Source organism: Anser cygnoides, chromosome 1 (assembly GCF_040182565.1).
Source record: "Anser cygnoides isolate HZ-2024a breed goose chromosome 1, Taihu_goose_T2T_genome, whole genome shotgun sequence".
NCBI lineage: Eukaryota > Metazoa > Chordata > Aves > Anseriformes > Anatidae > Anser > Anser cygnoides.
In genome coordinates, this window is record NC_089873.1 from 100,663,269 (window position 1) to 100,678,800 (window position 15,532).

Below are 15,532 nucleotides of genomic sequence, written 5' to 3' on the forward strand. Positions count from 1 at the left end.
CGGGTGAGGCCCTCGGGTACCCGCAGCCAGGGGCGAGCGGGGCAGGGCCGCGGCGGAGAGGCACTCCGGGAGCCAACCGACGGAGCCGTGAGGGCGTTGGGAGGCCGTTAACGGCCGTTAACGGCTGCGGCGGCGCAGCCCGCGGCTCCCTCAGGGAGCCCGCACTCACCCCTTCATGGCGCGGCCGGGCCTGGCCGTTACCCGCCGTCCGCGCTGGCTGCGTGCAGGGCCCGGCGGCGCGGCTCGGGCCTCGTCTTCTTCCTCCTCTTCCTCTTCCTCCTCGTCCCGGGCTCGTCCCGGTGCCGCTGCCGCCTGCTGCCCCGGCCGCTGCCCGTCGCCTCCCCGCCCCGCGGCCGCTCCACATGGGCCGCTGCTGCCGCCGCCGCCCGCCCCCGGCGCCCCCTCACCTCCGGCCGTTAGCGCGGCGCGTGCGCGGCGGGGGCGGGGCTTTCGCGCGTCGCCCGCGGTGATTGGCGGAGGAGGAGGACGAGAAGGAGAAGGGAGGGGGGGGGGGAGAGGGAGAGGAGCGCGCTTGGCGCCGCGCGCGCGTGCGGGGGATCACGTGGCCTGCAAGGAGCTGGGCGGGGGGGGGGGGGGGAGGAGGAGGAGGGGGGGGTGAGGAGGGGAGGAGGCAGCGGCGCATGCGCACGCGGGCCGCTGTCAGCTGAGCCGGGCCGCGGCCGCTGCAGGGAGCGGGGCGCCGCAGGTGAGGATCGCGCCCCCCCCCCACACACCCCCCCCACACCCCCCTCCCGCCTGCCCCCACCAATCCTCTCCCCTCCCCCGCGGTCTGTGTGTGGGGGGGGGTCCCTGTCAGGGCCCCCAACGGCCGCCAACGGTCGCCAACGGCCGCCGGTGCCCGCCGCCGCCATGATGGCCCGGCCCGGCGTGTGGGGGCTGTGGAGCTCCAGTCAGCGCCGGCCCGACGGGGGTGCCCGGGGCGCTTCCCCGCTGCGCCGTGAGGGCGTTGTGGCACGGCAGTGCTGCTGCCAGGGCCCGAAGGTCGTGGTCTGGTTGAAAACGCTGCTGGTGAGTCCAGGGCGGCTTGTGTTCCTGGAGCCAGGGGTGGAATCTGAGCCCAAATGAGGTGATCCGCCCGTAAAACTCGCTTAAAGGTAAGATAGGTCTGAGGTGGCTTTGTTCCGGGTGACATTCACATCGCTAGCCGTGACCCTCAGGTATGTGACACGTATGTGTCAGGATATATCTGTTCAAAGTGATTTCTTCTACAATTTTATTAGCTTCTCCTACTACAAATTACAGAATTCATATTCCAGCGGGGAATAAAAGCAGTTTGGTGATCGTTTTATTCGTTGTAATGCAATACTTCAGCAGAGCACACCAGTCATTTGATCTGTCACAGTATTTAAAATGCTAATGCTACTTGATGAAGTGGAGAGGGAAAAGGAGGAAAACCTGCTGACAGCAAGCTAAAGCTGGTTCATGGGCCCACCCGTTTGTAGCGCCTCAGGGAGCATGTGCCAAGTGTAGGTTGGCATTGGCAAGTGAAAGTTTGAACAACTACAAGGCAGACCCTTAAATTATTGTGTCAGTTGCTGAATTTGTACTGACTTAAGCACTCCACAGACCTGCAGCACATGAAGGTTTGGCTTGTCTACACCGTACTTCTAAAGGTGTTTTCGATGAATATCAAGCATACGTATTTAATGGTATCTATGTTTTATTATTTTCTAATTAAGAATATGTGACTTGAAGTCAATGTCTACAGGTCTTTGAATACCCCAAAATCTTGCAGATTATTTTTACTATGCTTTTCAGGTTATTAAGTCATGTCTTCTTGACAACTATTGTATTATTGCATGGCAGAAAAAACTAGTATTAATTCCATAATCAGGAGACAAAGCGTGGCATTAATGATAAACAACCACAAGCATCAATTTGATAGAGTGGGGAAGGAGAAATTAAGACGAGGCTGGAAAATGTCAGCTGACATCAGCTGACTCTTCAAATGGGGGTTGAAGTCTTGTGTTGCAATAGTAACACAAGATCTCAGTTTCCTGAAAATGCACTCTTCAATTTTCCAAATCAAGAGCTATTTTCTACAGATAGTGCTGCTATTAAAGTTCATCCATGAGTGATTAGTACTACTTCCTTAATTTTCATACCATCTTAGCTTACATTTAACTTTTATTTTGATCTAAGTATATGTTAACTGCTTTATAACTCAATATAAACTTGCAAAGTCTGTAGGCTTCAGTGTGCTTCAGTCTTTTTTTTCCTTGTATGACTTGCAGCATTTATCTTCCAGATGCACATGTGTACTAACATTACTCGTGGTCATCTGAAACAGCTGTAGACCAGCAGATTACTAGAGGAGATACATTTAGATGCACCTTGGTCCTCCTTTTGTGTTTTGATATCACGATGCTGTCTCTTCGAGTTCCCAAGCCTGCCAAACTCCTGCTTGTGTTTTTCCCTCATGCTTGCTTGTTCTGAAGCTATGTTCTTAATTAGACATCCCCAGCCTTTTAGAAAGAGTTGAAAGGATTACAGGAGAGCTCAGTAGATCTATTTGGTTACTTTGGTGTTGACCAAAATATGTTGCATGCTGTTGCTGGCCAATAATAGCATGCCTTTTTTAATTTTTATTTATTTTTTTTTAACTAAATTGCATGGAAAAGTATTAGAACTTACACAGAAGTTATCGCAATGAACTGAAACGGATTTTCTTTCCCCAATACTTGTATCATTTCTTACAAAGAAAAGGTGGTTTTTTTTTTTTAGATTTGGAACTATTGAGGTATTCTTGAACAATGGTATCCACATGATTTTTTAGAATGGAACACAGTCAAGGAAAACAGGTGATTGGAACAACTGGGATATCATGCTTGTTCATTCTTACTCACTGTCCTCAGGCATGTGACTTCTTCAGCCTTCCAGCTGGATGGAGAGAAATGGGGATCTGCTCCAGCAAGGGAAGCTGAATGAATCAACCCTTTCTGTCTGTACAGAGACTAAGCTCGTTCTTCAGTAGGTGATTACCTACAGATCCATCATGCAAAACTGGCTTAGGTTGGACCTTCTGGATGGCAGCACTGTATCTTGCCCTTGTTATGAAAAAGTGCTTTTTGTATGTGTATTGTCATCATCGTCCCCCCCACCTTTGAAAGCAGAAGACTGAGCTTATACTAAGCTATTGGATTTGGTTGTATCTCACTGCAATAAGTTCTACAATGTATATGTTATTTTTGTTCTGGCTAGCTTATCTCATCTTTGCATGCATTTATTTCGCCTGCTTCTGTCAGATTCTCCTAAACACCTCCCACTTAGAACAACTGACCTTTTGCTGACAGCTCTTTAGACTTCTTTATATAATTTACCTGCTATCTATTAGCATCATTTCTGTATTGAAGTGATACACTTATTCTGAAACTGGTTAGAGATATATGGATAAATCCTGAAAGTCATAGTCTAGCTGACTTTATTACTATCATTTAACCAAATAGCAGGTGAAAATCACTCTTAGCTGCTGAATTTATTTCCTAGGTCATCACTTTGGTTACTGCACTGAGCTTGTCTGACAGTAAATTTCAGTGTCACTGCTCACTCCAGAAATAGTTTGTCTGACAGTGATCTAATGCATGTGTGGTAGCTGTCGACAGTTCTTCTGTCATTGTTCACATCATTTTGGAGAGTCCATTGTGGCTGTTCTAAAATGTTGTAATCAAGAAGTACTAAAACTAGTATGAGAAGATGCAGTCATGACCATGTGTCCAAAGCACTGGGCCGCTTACATTAGCATTTGCTTTTTTGCATTACTGAGAAGGATAATTTTGAAGACTACTGCTGCATCAATTAACAACTGAGATTTTTCCTGCTAGACTGTTAAACGAACTGAAACTCGTGCTGAAAGTTGACCTGTTGCAGATGCAAGCTCCTAAGGGACAATGGTGTTCCTAGAGGGTGCCTCTGTAATGTGGAATTCCATCTTTGTCCTTCCTAATCAGATGAATGGGAGTTTTGTGGCCAAGTTGAAATGTTGGTGCATTGATGAGTTTCAGGGAATCACTTATTCCAACTAACTCTTCCTTCCAGCCTGCATCCCAAGAAAAATGCAGAAATCTGCCCTGTAGAGATGTAGTGTTTCCTTCACTGTGTTGCATCTTTGGGATGCTGTGAGCTGTGCTCAACGGAGTGCTGTGGTTGCTGCTGTTGTTTAAGACTGCATAAAAGATAGGTGGTCTGAACATCTCTGACACTGATTGGCTTTCTGTGCCCTAAGCACGAGCAGTGGTACTTCTGAGGTCATCATCATGGTAGGGTGCAATGAGGGATGCAAAGATTATACGTAAAGGCATTAGTTTTATGGGCACTGAACTGTGCCTTTGTTAGAAAAGTTTAGTATAGCTTTCAGTTGTGGTTTCAGTTGTGCGAGTTTCCTAAGGGCCTGAAGAATTACTTGCCTGTTTTTTTTAATATTTTAATCTAGCAAATAATACTGCATCTTCCAAGAAGTTCAGTTAGTGGGACAAACGATTGGTCCTTCTCATCATTACATCAGTATTTCATTTCTTACTGTAATAGAAAGTTTTAAAAGCAGCTCTTCAGAAAAACTAATATGGTGTTTTGTGGCTAAATGCAAACAGCGTTGATAAGGACTTCTTAAAAGTAAATTTTGCTTAATGAATTTCTTCTAGATCCATGAAATCTTGAGGGGTTTGTTACTGTGACAAATTTGCGTCACCTAGTAGATATTCAGACAACTGCCACCATACATAGTTTATGTTGGAGGGGCTCTGGCTACTCTGAAGAATCTGTAAATACTTAGGTAATTGAACATAAAATCTCCAAATGTGGTTTAACTTGCTTTAAAACATAAAGATGAAGTTTTCCATTACAGGAAAAGTCAACCTCAATTTAATTTCCTTTTTACGGGAGTCCCATGCGAATATGTGTGTTTGTGATTCCAACCAGGTGTTTCATTATACCAAAGTGCTGGAAAAGAGTGCTGCTATCTCCGAGGTGTATTAGGTTTTTTTTAAAGGCTTTCATGCAAAATCATTCTTGATTCAGCTCTTCAAGCTAGCTGCTTTGTCAAATACATCACATAATAAAATGAAGATTCCATAATATCCCTACTTTAAAGACTGCTCTGAAAAATAAGGGTAGCGAAATGCTTCCTGTGAATTTGTAGCCAGTATTTTGGCTATCGCTCTTAGGGACAAGGGGTTGGGTAGTGATAAGGTTCACAGAGGAGCTGGTATGTTTTAACGGGCCCAAATTACTCATATGTTTTGTTGTATAAAATACCTGACCCTACCTATAAATCTAGCAGTAGTTGTTTTGTGAGATTGCACACCTTTTGTCATGTAAGCTAAGAATCTTCGACTGTTCAGAAGTTACTCTACTGAACCGCAGTAAAGCTTGCTGCTGTAATTGCTTACAGCTTTGCATTCATCTCATTTTGCTGTTTGTCATCTTAAAGGCTAGAGCAACAAGAAATATTTCAAGCAACAAGGCCAAATGCGCCTAAAAGCTGAGTGATGGTTTTATTTTATGAAAACAAGAGTGGATACTTTAGCTTTGCAGTAACGTTAGTGAGGTTAATGAAACTACTGCTCATCTAGGGGAAATGACTGAGCATTGCACAAAGCAGATGGCTGCAGAACTTCTCAGCCCTAGCAGTTAGAAGACAGGATCAGGATGAGAAACTATGGTCACTGTAGGACACAGAAATGAATATTGTATTGGTATTCTCTGTTATAGCTTGGATCTCTGTTGTGTTAGATCTTTATTCTGTGTGAAAGTCTATCAAGCCAAAGAAGGGGCAGGAGGCATTACAGTCTGAAAGGAATGTCAAATTTTTCACAGTCAGAAGTTAGTAAAGCAATGTAACAGCTCAGAAATAAGGGGAAGCTCATCCATTTCAACCTCTAAAGCTCTTCTGGAGAAGCCTTCTGGGCTGAGAGGAAAGAACCACTGTAGAAAAATGTATTGTGGAATGCTGGGTGGCTTTTTAGGTGGTGAAGATTTACTCACACAGACAAAGTGGCTTCTCTAGAAACAGGAATATTTTAATTGACAAAACTGGGATATTTACTGATTCTAAACACAGTGTGACCACTGCATTTGAAGTCAGAAGGCTGGTTATCTACTGAGCTGATCAAATCTCCAGTGGGTCAAATCAGTTACACAGTGAATGAGTTGCCTGCCTTTCTGCCTGGATTGATTTCTGCTCTGCTAACTTCTCGGCCATGTTCAAACACAGCTTTTCTCTAGTCCAGGTCTGCTCTAACTGAAGAAATCTCCCAAAGCTTGGGTGCTTGAAAGGTAATTTATGGTTGGTGGTGCTTCTTGCGTGGACAGGCTTCACAGCCCCGCTTTGTGGTAGGGGAGGGTCTCATGTTTATTTTATTACATATATATTCATGAATTTATGCATACTTGGCTTGTGTGTGAGATATGTTGTTTGCTTGAAGTGTGAAGCTTATATGTATTGGCTGCCCACCAGTGAGTCCCCATGTGTTTGAGGAAGAAGGCAGTAGGAATTTGTGAATGAATTGCTGTGTTGCACAGTTGCACTTTGTAGCCATTGGCTTTCCTGAAGGCATCAGACTTCAGGAGAAGTGTACTGTGCTGACAGTGGCAGCCTGTGTCTGTTTCTCTTTGGAATACACCTGGATTTAACTGTACATGTGTTAAGTAGCAAGCCTCACATGAGAGGAAGTGGCTTTATAGCACCCACGAACAAGTTGCATGAAGGACAAATTGTGTTGTATGGTTGCAGGTGGTTCCATAGCTCTAAGTGAGCATTATTTACACAAATTCCTGACCTATCAAGAGCGGAGACAACCTCAGCGTGCCCTGTGGCAAGTGGAACTGTATGAATATTTAAATGGGAGGCTGTCTGTATTGCTGAGTTTAAGAAACAATGATACCTCTGGGCTTATGGCAAGAAGATTGGTACAGTTAGTATCTCAATGCTATGACGCTCTTTTTGAAGAGAAAATTACGGCATGTTACAGGAAAATCCTGCATGATTTTCTTATATTGCAGCTGATACAAAGTTGGAAGGTAGTTGTTGACATACCAGAAGGCTGTGCTGCCATTCAGAGGGGCACGAACAGTCTAGAAAAAATGGGCTGACAGGAGTCTGATGCTGTTCAACAAAGGCAGATGGCAAGCCCTGCACATGGGGAGAAATAACCGCATGCCCTGGTACTGGCTGGCAATTGACTGGCTGCAAAGTGGTTTTGCAGAAGAGGTCTTGGTGGACACCGAGTTGAACCAGCTATATGCTGTCCTGAGTGCTGTGCCTGGTTCTGGGCTTTCCAGGGCAAGAAAAATGTGGACTTACTGGAGTGAGTCCAGAAAAGGGCCACAAAGATTGGTTGAAGGTTTGGAGCATCTCTCTTAAGAGGGGAGGCTGAGAGTTATTTAGCTTTGAGAAGAGAAAGCTCGGAGAACCTGACCATAAAGTGTATAAATACATAATGGAAGGGAACAAGGGAGATGGAGCCAGACTCTTCTCAGTACCTGTTGAAAGAACAAGAAGCAATGGGCACAAATTGAAATTCACAGGGTTCCCCTTAAACATAAGAAAATGATTTTTGTTTGTTTGTTTACTGCAAGGGTGATTGAACACCGGAGCAAGTTGTGCAGAGAGTTTGTGGAGTCTCCATGATTGGAGGTAACCAGAACCCCGCTGGGCGATCTGCAGAGGTGCTCTCCAACCTCAGTAATTCTGTTATTCGGTGCCTGAGAAACCTGGAATCATTTTCCTTGCTGTATTATGGTAAAATTGCAACCGTGTAGTGTGAAGGAGCAAATGTCCTGAAAACGCTATTTGTTGTCCATTCCCAGTGACCTGTGTCAGAGTTCTGGCCATGCTGTTCCTTCCGGGAAAATATCCCGGATTGTAGATGCAGAAATGCTGCCTAACTTCTGCATTTGTCTAGTAACTCAGGCACTGTACTTTTTAATACTTCCTCTTAAAAATATCATCTGTTCAAAGGGGAAGTATAAAGTCTCCAACTTACAGCAAATCCACGTCAATGATTACCATATTTACGGGACCCATGCAACACATCTTCGTGCATCTGGATAGTGGGATTTGTGCCCTGTACCTCTTTCTTTGGAAAACTTTATTTGGCTGGGTTTAACTGTGTAGGCCTGTTAAGCTTTCCTGGATATTGAATGTATGGGCTTGTATTCTAACTACATTTTCCTACCCAAGAAGTCAAAACACATTACTCTGTTTCGGATACAGTAAAATCTGTGACCTTAGTTCAAATTTACTCCAGCAGAATGAATCCAAGCACTGTTGACTTGCTAACATGATGTTGCTGCCTCTGAACTGCTAGTCTTGTGCTATTTAATACTGCTTTGGTTGGCGTATTTGAGCATTTGTGCCAACTTGACATGTTGCTTATCCTAGAACCTGCAAAGACAATCTCACGAAGTTGTGACGGTTGCAGGGAGCACTTTGGATCATGCGGTTTCTTGGGGGAGAGACCCCACAGCTGCTCGTCCTTTGTGCGATATGCAGGACAGTGTCAGTGCCTGCTGATCTTTGGCACCGGATGCATGTGGCCGTCACTCAGTGTGGATCATCAGTCTGTGTAGCTGAGGTGTTGGATATCATGCAGCTGCATCAATGCTTCTGCCAACTAGGGGGAGGGCTTTTATGTTAGCAGTGGTAAGCCCCACAAGACTATTTTGACAAGAATCAATACCTATTCTAAATACTCCAGCAATTAGCATTGCAGTGCTGTCAGCGTCTCCCTGTGCAGTCTGTTGTTAAACAGTCGTGCTGTTAAGCTGGTGGGGAGCGGAGTGCACTGGCATGGATATGTTACACTGGAGGCAAGCTGATCCCGGCAGAAAGCAGGCGTCTCTCTCTTTCTCCAGGATTTTTTATGCACCCCTTGGAGCATTTGGGATCCTTGGCTTTGCAGGAGGTCCTTGCTGTGAGCAATGTCTGCTGCTTTGAATTTCCTGGGCTCAGTACTGGGCACTAAGGAGGGCACAGATGGGAGTTCGGCTGGGCTTTAGGTAGCTGGTTTGCTACTGCGGCATTCCTCAGTGCTGGTGGGAGAGAGACTGATGACTCATCAAGTCAGGTGGTTATGCCTCTGCTGTGTGTCAGAAATTTCTTTCCCCTCTGCAGCAGGCTTTCTCATCCCTGTGTGTAGGGGCACTAGAAGGACAATTATTTCTGAAGTGGTGATGCTTAGCTGCTGAATTCTTGCACTGCTTCATTTTCGGGGATTTGCGTTCCTCTGTATTTCTGCAAAATAAGGTAAGAATCTGTGTTTATGTTGGTAAATAGTCACAGATTTTCTTCCTTGCTATAAGGAGGCTCCTTCTAAAGATCTCACCAGAGTCTTAATTTTGAAGAGATCTTTGTGGTTAGGCAGATCATTGTGTAAATTGGGGACTGATCAGATGTTTAAGGCAGAACCAAGGAATGGTAACAGAAAACAGCACTGAGAGCAGGATACTTTCATTATGGGGGGTTACTGTGTAGCCAAATTGCTGTGCTGGGGAGAAATAAAGATAGAAAATGAGGTTTGCTGGCCACTTCTTGTTTAAGGATGACTATAGTGTTACTTTAAAGCACCTTTCAGTCTGAGATGTTTCTGCAGCAAGTAGTATTTTGATTTCTGGTACTGTTATGCAGGATATGACCATGTTAGAGCTTAAAGCATGTTTCAAATTAATAGTTGATCAGTTTAACAGAAGGAAGATTACTAATTTATAAGTTGTAGAGGATACAAGATGCATTTTTTTATGATATGGGGATTAAAATTAAGCTAATACTCTGTGTAGGTGTGCTAGTGGAGTTTGCTGGAGTGAACTGCATATCCTGTGCTGGCGAGAGGCCTCTGAAGGGCTGTAAGAATCAGTAGATTTCCAAAATGGCTAGCTGCTTTGGCTTCTGGGGTCAGTACGTACTGTCTGCCCACACATGAAGTGATGTTCAGCAAATTCTGGCATGCTTTAGGGAAGTCATTTTATCTGAGTACTGACAAGGCAGACATGTAACAGTGTAAGTAGATAACGTTTCTGCTCTCTAAGACTTTTCCATCTAAAATAAACACCTAATGCTGATATGCAAAGACGAGAAAACAGTGTAGAGACAAATAACATTTTTTTCTTAATCTGCACTCAAGGTTAAAAGATTAGTAGCCCCTTAAAGAATGGGTCAGCAAAGGTGAGGAAGAATTCACGGCTTCTTTTACACTTGGAACAGTAGCAGATACTTGTGTTTCAAAGCAGTCGGTACAGCTGCTGATGGTCAGGACAGGGCCAGGGTTCGCTGGCCTGTCCGTAGGTGATCCTTCCCTGGTAGTTGGCTTGGACGGTAAGTGGGGAAGGTGGCTGTAGGAAGAGCAGCCACAGGAACAAGAGAGGCCGATGCTGGAAGTGAAGAAGTTGCCTTTTAACTGTAGAATGACAGTTTTGAGGTGGTTCTTCGCCTCCCTGAAAAATAAACAGTTGCTTCAAGCAGCAGCTTCAGCCAACCTTCAGGTTTTGACTTGGATATGAAAAGTTAATTTAAATTGAAGCTGGCCAGTATTCTTCCCACCTTTGCTTACCTTGGTAATTTGAGTCTTTGCTAGGGGACCATGTACTGTCTATTTGCCAAACTGGATAATTCACTTAGGAAAAATTGGTTTAACCCTTTCTTCATTGTGCTCCTCTAGAAGGTTTGGTATTTGGACTCTAGAGGTTGTTTCGTGTGGTGTGTTGAAGTGAGCATTTTGGGTGGATTTTATAAGACCAGCTGCATTTTTTTCAGTACAAATAGTAATTGTGCTCAAGTTTTGCAATATTTTAATTGTCAGAAGCAAAAAAAGAAAGATGAGACAATTGTGTTGGTCCAATTAGAACCAGCTCTTACCAGTTGCTCAGGAACTGCAGATTGCTTTGTGAGGCCCTCCCTCTGCACTTGTCAGAGGGGAATTTATGAAAAATAAGCAGTGAAATTAAAGTCATCTTCAGCGCCTAAACAATAGGCAGCTTAAAGGATAAATTGTCATTTTAGAGAGTAGGGGGATCTAACAGATGCCTCACTTAGAGAAGCTTTGAGCTCTGAGTTACCAGTTCTACTCCAGGCTGCTAGCAACTGAGTCACGATCAACTGTTGGGGTGGCTGCTGTGAGAGGAACCGCTGGTAGCCATGTTACACAACCCACTCCAGTGAGAAACGGAGCCTGGAAGAAGCTGTTCATTGGGACAAATAGGAGTTTTGAATCATTGGAGGTCCTTTTCTTACAGAGATGAGCCACCGATTTAAAACATTTGTATTGGTAAAGAGGCTGAGGGGCAGAGGATCTGTAGTATAGCGTTAAAGAGATGGAAACGGTCATAAGATCTAAGGATGGCAAATGTCAGCTACCTATGGCTCCTGAAGAGCAGACGGCAAAGCAACTTTTAACAGTTGTGGAAGGGGTGGCAATTTAATTGTCCTCTACTCACTGTATACATGGCAGGCTGCAAGCCTGTGTGTGCTTCTGTTTGCTGCCTTGCAGATGACGCTGGGTCAGGTCAAGCTTCTCGCGGGGACTGTGAGTGTGAACAGATGCAGCGCAAGGTTCGCATCACTGAGCAGTGCTGGATAGGCCCTGTTGATAAGCAGAGCACGTCGTGTGCTGGGGCTACCACACTGCACCTTCCACCAGCACTGTAAAAGTGTCAGTAAGGTAGAAGTGGGCAGACATTTGCCTTGCTGTTCTTGAACACCGATCAGTTTCCAAGGTAACACAAAGCATGATAAGGGCTGACAAAGCAAAACCCTTAAATGTTCTTACCAGCACCAGAAGCAGGACAGCCCAACCGCCAATTACAGGACAAACATGGATCTACGAGGTCTGTCTCTGAAGAGCTTTTCCTTGTTTCACTTCTCTAGTCAATAAATGGCAAGAGATGTGAGTCTGTTGTTTAACTGTTGTGAGGTGGGTTTTTTGGCCATTTTTCAGCACAGTTCCTCTCTAATGCTCCACAGGTTTCACCAAGAGCAAAGACGGCCTCATTCCTTTTGCTAACTGTGAGGCATGTGGAACAGACTTTCACGTTTGAGTGCTGGTGCTTGTCAATTTTTAAATTTTTTTTTTTTTTTTACTCTGAACACTCTGATTCAGCAATCTGAGATAGCAAAAATTGAATTTCCACAACTAATATTTGAATTATTGCTTTTTAAAGAACAGTGGTGGTAAAGCAGCACCAGAACATTCTGTATACAGTAGACTAGAAATCACTCAGTCATGGAAAACTCTGTGTTTTGAAGGCGGCTAGATGAGATGTGGATGGCAGAAGAGGTTCTCCACTGTTTAAATATCTTGTTCCTTGGCTTGAAAGAAGACCAGCAGTTTTAGGGTATTTTTGGAGCGTGTCTCTTCTGTGGAGCATATTGGGGAGTGATGTTCCGCCATGTGTTTCTGCAATAGTGGAAGCTAGTTCTTGTTTGCTTAAATGAGTTACTTTTTAACGTTTTATTGCTTTAAAATCAGAGCGGTTAAGGTGCTTCGGGCTGTATGAGTTCAGAATTATTCAGTGTTTTTTCTAAATGGAAAAAAAGAGTGCAGAGGGGAGGGAGAGGATGAACTTCCTGCATATGCTTGTGTTGTTTAGAAATGACTTTTTTCTCTTTTTCCTTCTGTACAGTTAAATAGACAAAATGGACTTCTCCAAGCTACCCAAAATCCGTGATGAGGACAGAGAGGCTTTTGTTGGCTATGTCCATGGAGTCTCAGGACCTGGTAGGTATTTTGTAAGGAAAATCATAGCTTCTGTTTCATCTAGTTTATTATTAATCGAGAAGTATTATTACTTGTTAGCTTGGAAGAAGTATAATAAAGTTCTGGGTGGGATTTTTTTTTCATTTTTAAGAAGGATTGCTGCCTTTTACTCTGATAAAAGATTAAGAAATATACTAACAAGGTTTAATGCTAATTAGTTTTATTTAAAGATATAATGACCAGTAAGCAGGCTGAGGAATAATATTTAAAAAAAAAAAAAAGTTAGCAAGCATTCTCAGTGAGATAAAGCCACTTGTTCAGGAAACTGCATTAAGCTTCTCTATAAACGTATGTGATGCTTAGTCTGTTCTCACTGAATCACAGAATCATAAAGGTTGGAAAAGAACTCCAAGATCATCTGGTCCAACCATCCCCCTATAACCAATGTCACCCATTAAACCATGTCCCTAAGCACCAGGCCCAACCTTTCCTTGAACACCCCCAGGGATGGTGACAACACCACTTCTCTGGGCAACCAGTCAAATGCCTGACTGCTCTTTCTGAGAAGAAATGTCTCCAAATTTCCAATGCAAACCTCCCCTGGAACAACTTGAGGCCATTCCCTCTAGTCCTATCACTAGTTACCTGTGAGAAGAGGCTGACCCCCAGCTCCCCACATCTTCCTTTCAGGTAGTTGCAGAGAGCAAGAAGGTCTTCCCTGAGCCTCCTCTTCTCCAGACTAAACGACCCCAGATCCCTCAGCTGTTCCTCACAGGGCTTGTGTTCCAGACCCAAACCCATTTGACCCTTTGGACTCTGTAATATTCAATTCTCTGCCATTGTCAGGCTGTCCTGTGTTACTGCACAGTGTGTGTGCTGCGGGTGTCAGGGAGGGTGGCAGTACGTGGTAGTATTACAGCTGGGAGAAGGATGACTGCTCCTCCTGTTTTATCACCTTAAATGGTTTATATGGGTTCTGATATTAACAGCTTTTGAATTATATCCAGACTGTACTGGCTTTTCCTCTCCCTCCTGCACTGTTTTCAAGAGATGAAGGAAAGGATATTAATGTGAGAACAGAAGAAGGGCATGTATTTTTGTTAGTGGAGCTGCTTTGAGAAACTTCCATGGCTTGTACCTACCTAAAGAAAAATGCCAGTTCCTTAACTGCAGAAGGGATGCTATAAAAGACTTGATAAATTTTGTCCTAAAGCAGCAACACCTCATGTAGTAGTCCATGTGCAACCTGTTAAAATCGAAGTCAACATGGTAGAAGGCTGCAGGTCCAAAACAAGTAGACTTCATCTGTAGAAGGTTAACTTAAATGCCTTGAAATACACATCCCTTTTCTACAAAATAAAATATCAGAATAGTGTTTCCCTAAACTTGTGCAAATGTCTGCCACTTCAGACATAAAGATATGCATTGCTTTTAGTAAATACCGCAAAATTGATCTATGTATGGAAGTAGTTTGTTACTGAGAAACACTACCGAGTTAAACAGAAATTTATAAACTTGAAAATGCGAGTTCCCAGCCACATCTTGCTGTAACTACAAAGTGTCAGGTGACCTTTTGACATTTTCTTGTATGTTTTAATTTAATCAGATGGGGAAGTGGCCCAGCTAACTTAAACGGAGAAGTGACTATTTAATATGATGTCTGCAAAGTCCACGGTACCTCCAAAACCCTTAACGTTCACCATCTGTCAGGATATACCAGAGGATTTGTCTGTGTACTATGTTCTGATAGTATTGTCTTATGAACATAAAGGAACAGTGTGTGTAAAAGAAAGCCTTTTTTTTTTTTTTGCTTTTAAACTAAAAATATCAGGACTTGTGGCAGCCAAGTTATCCCGTTGTTAAATCAAGGATGTGCTTCTGATTTGGGTGAATACCAGGCTTATCCTGTCCAATTCTTACTGGCTTCTGATGAGCTAATTTGCTGAACTATAGGAAAAATATTCACATGTGTGTCTGTCTTCTACAGTGGTCACCGCTTGCAACATGGCAGGTGCTGCTATGTATGAACTGGTACGAGTAGGCCACAGTGAACTGGTAGGGGAAATTATCCGACTGGAAGGTGATTTGGCAACCGTCCAGGTATATGAAGAAACGTGTATCCTTTTCACTGATCCCTTTGGAGCAGCCAGACTGTTCAGTCCAGAACACAGCGGTGGTTATGGTAAAGGCAATGAACAAAGCTGGCTGGGACCAGCGCTTGGTACTTCCAATGCCGGCAGGCAGCAGCATCTGTTCTGCCACATCTTTTGTAAATTCTGACACTTCCAAGGTCAATCTTACCTTGCTTGGCTGTGTGACAAATAATTTTTTGTTGTTGTTTTACATGAAAACCAAGTAATATATATTTAAGTTCACGTGAATTCAAGTGTTACAGCTCCTTGCTAACAAAGTTGTTGGACAAATGTCAACCACGATTGGCAAGACTACCAAGCAGTAGTATTTGTCATATTTTTTTCTTTGCTTTTGAAAATTCTTCTATCACACTTCAGAAGGAAATGTAAAGTGGGCAGGATTTCTTCTGGACGAACTATTCCAACAGATGTGATAAATTCTTTTTTTTTGCTTCTGTATTGTGCTTGCAGAATCTGTGTCCAGCCAAGACACAGCCTGTATTCTAAAATCTAGTCTTAAAGTGGATTTCCTGTTGCAAGTGTAAAAGAGAACATCAGAGCAATTCATTAAACTTGAAGCCAGAGATTTTTTTTCTAAGTCTTTTAAACTGAAGAGTTGGCTCTGCCTATGTGTAAAGGCCAGGAAAAAGCCTGTGCTGACTCCCAAAGTTTTGTTTTGGGGAGTTGGATGGTAAA

The 15,532-nt window shown here is 43.8% G+C and overlaps 2 protein-coding genes across 7 annotated transcripts in view; one reads left to right on the top strand and one right to left on the bottom strand.

Moving 5' to 3' along the window:
* NAA50 (N-alpha-acetyltransferase 50, NatE catalytic subunit) overlaps positions 1-548 on the bottom strand; it is a 37,371-nt gene extending 36,823 nt beyond the window's left edge. The window contains exon 1 of one of the 3 annotated variants that reach the window (XM_048047635.2): positions 170-548. In XM_048047635.2, coding sequence (XP_047903592.1) covers positions 170-177 — 8 coding nt within the window. In that variant the 5' untranslated portion in view covers positions 178-548. The remainder of the gene's footprint in view (positions 1-169) is intronic. The other 2 variants (XM_048047638.2, XM_048047637.2) reach the window with 2 other exon arrangements.
* The window catches only part of ATP6V1A (ATPase H+ transporting V1 subunit A), a 30,393-nt gene that overhangs the window by 64 nt on the left and 14,797 nt on the right, over positions 1-15,532 (top strand). The window contains exons 1-3 of one of the 4 annotated variants that reach the window (XM_066990419.1): positions 584-706; positions 12,631-12,725; positions 14,692-14,820. In XM_066990419.1, coding sequence (XP_066846520.1) covers positions 12,644-12,725; positions 14,692-14,820 — 211 coding nt within the window. In that variant the 5' untranslated portion in view covers positions 584-706; positions 12,631-12,643. Of the gene's footprint in view, positions 1-583; positions 707-1,091; positions 1,116-9,066; positions 9,263-12,630; positions 12,726-14,691; positions 14,821-15,532 lie in introns of those variants that run through there. The other 3 variants (XM_013196365.3, XM_013196363.3, XM_048047630.2) reach the window with 3 other exon arrangements.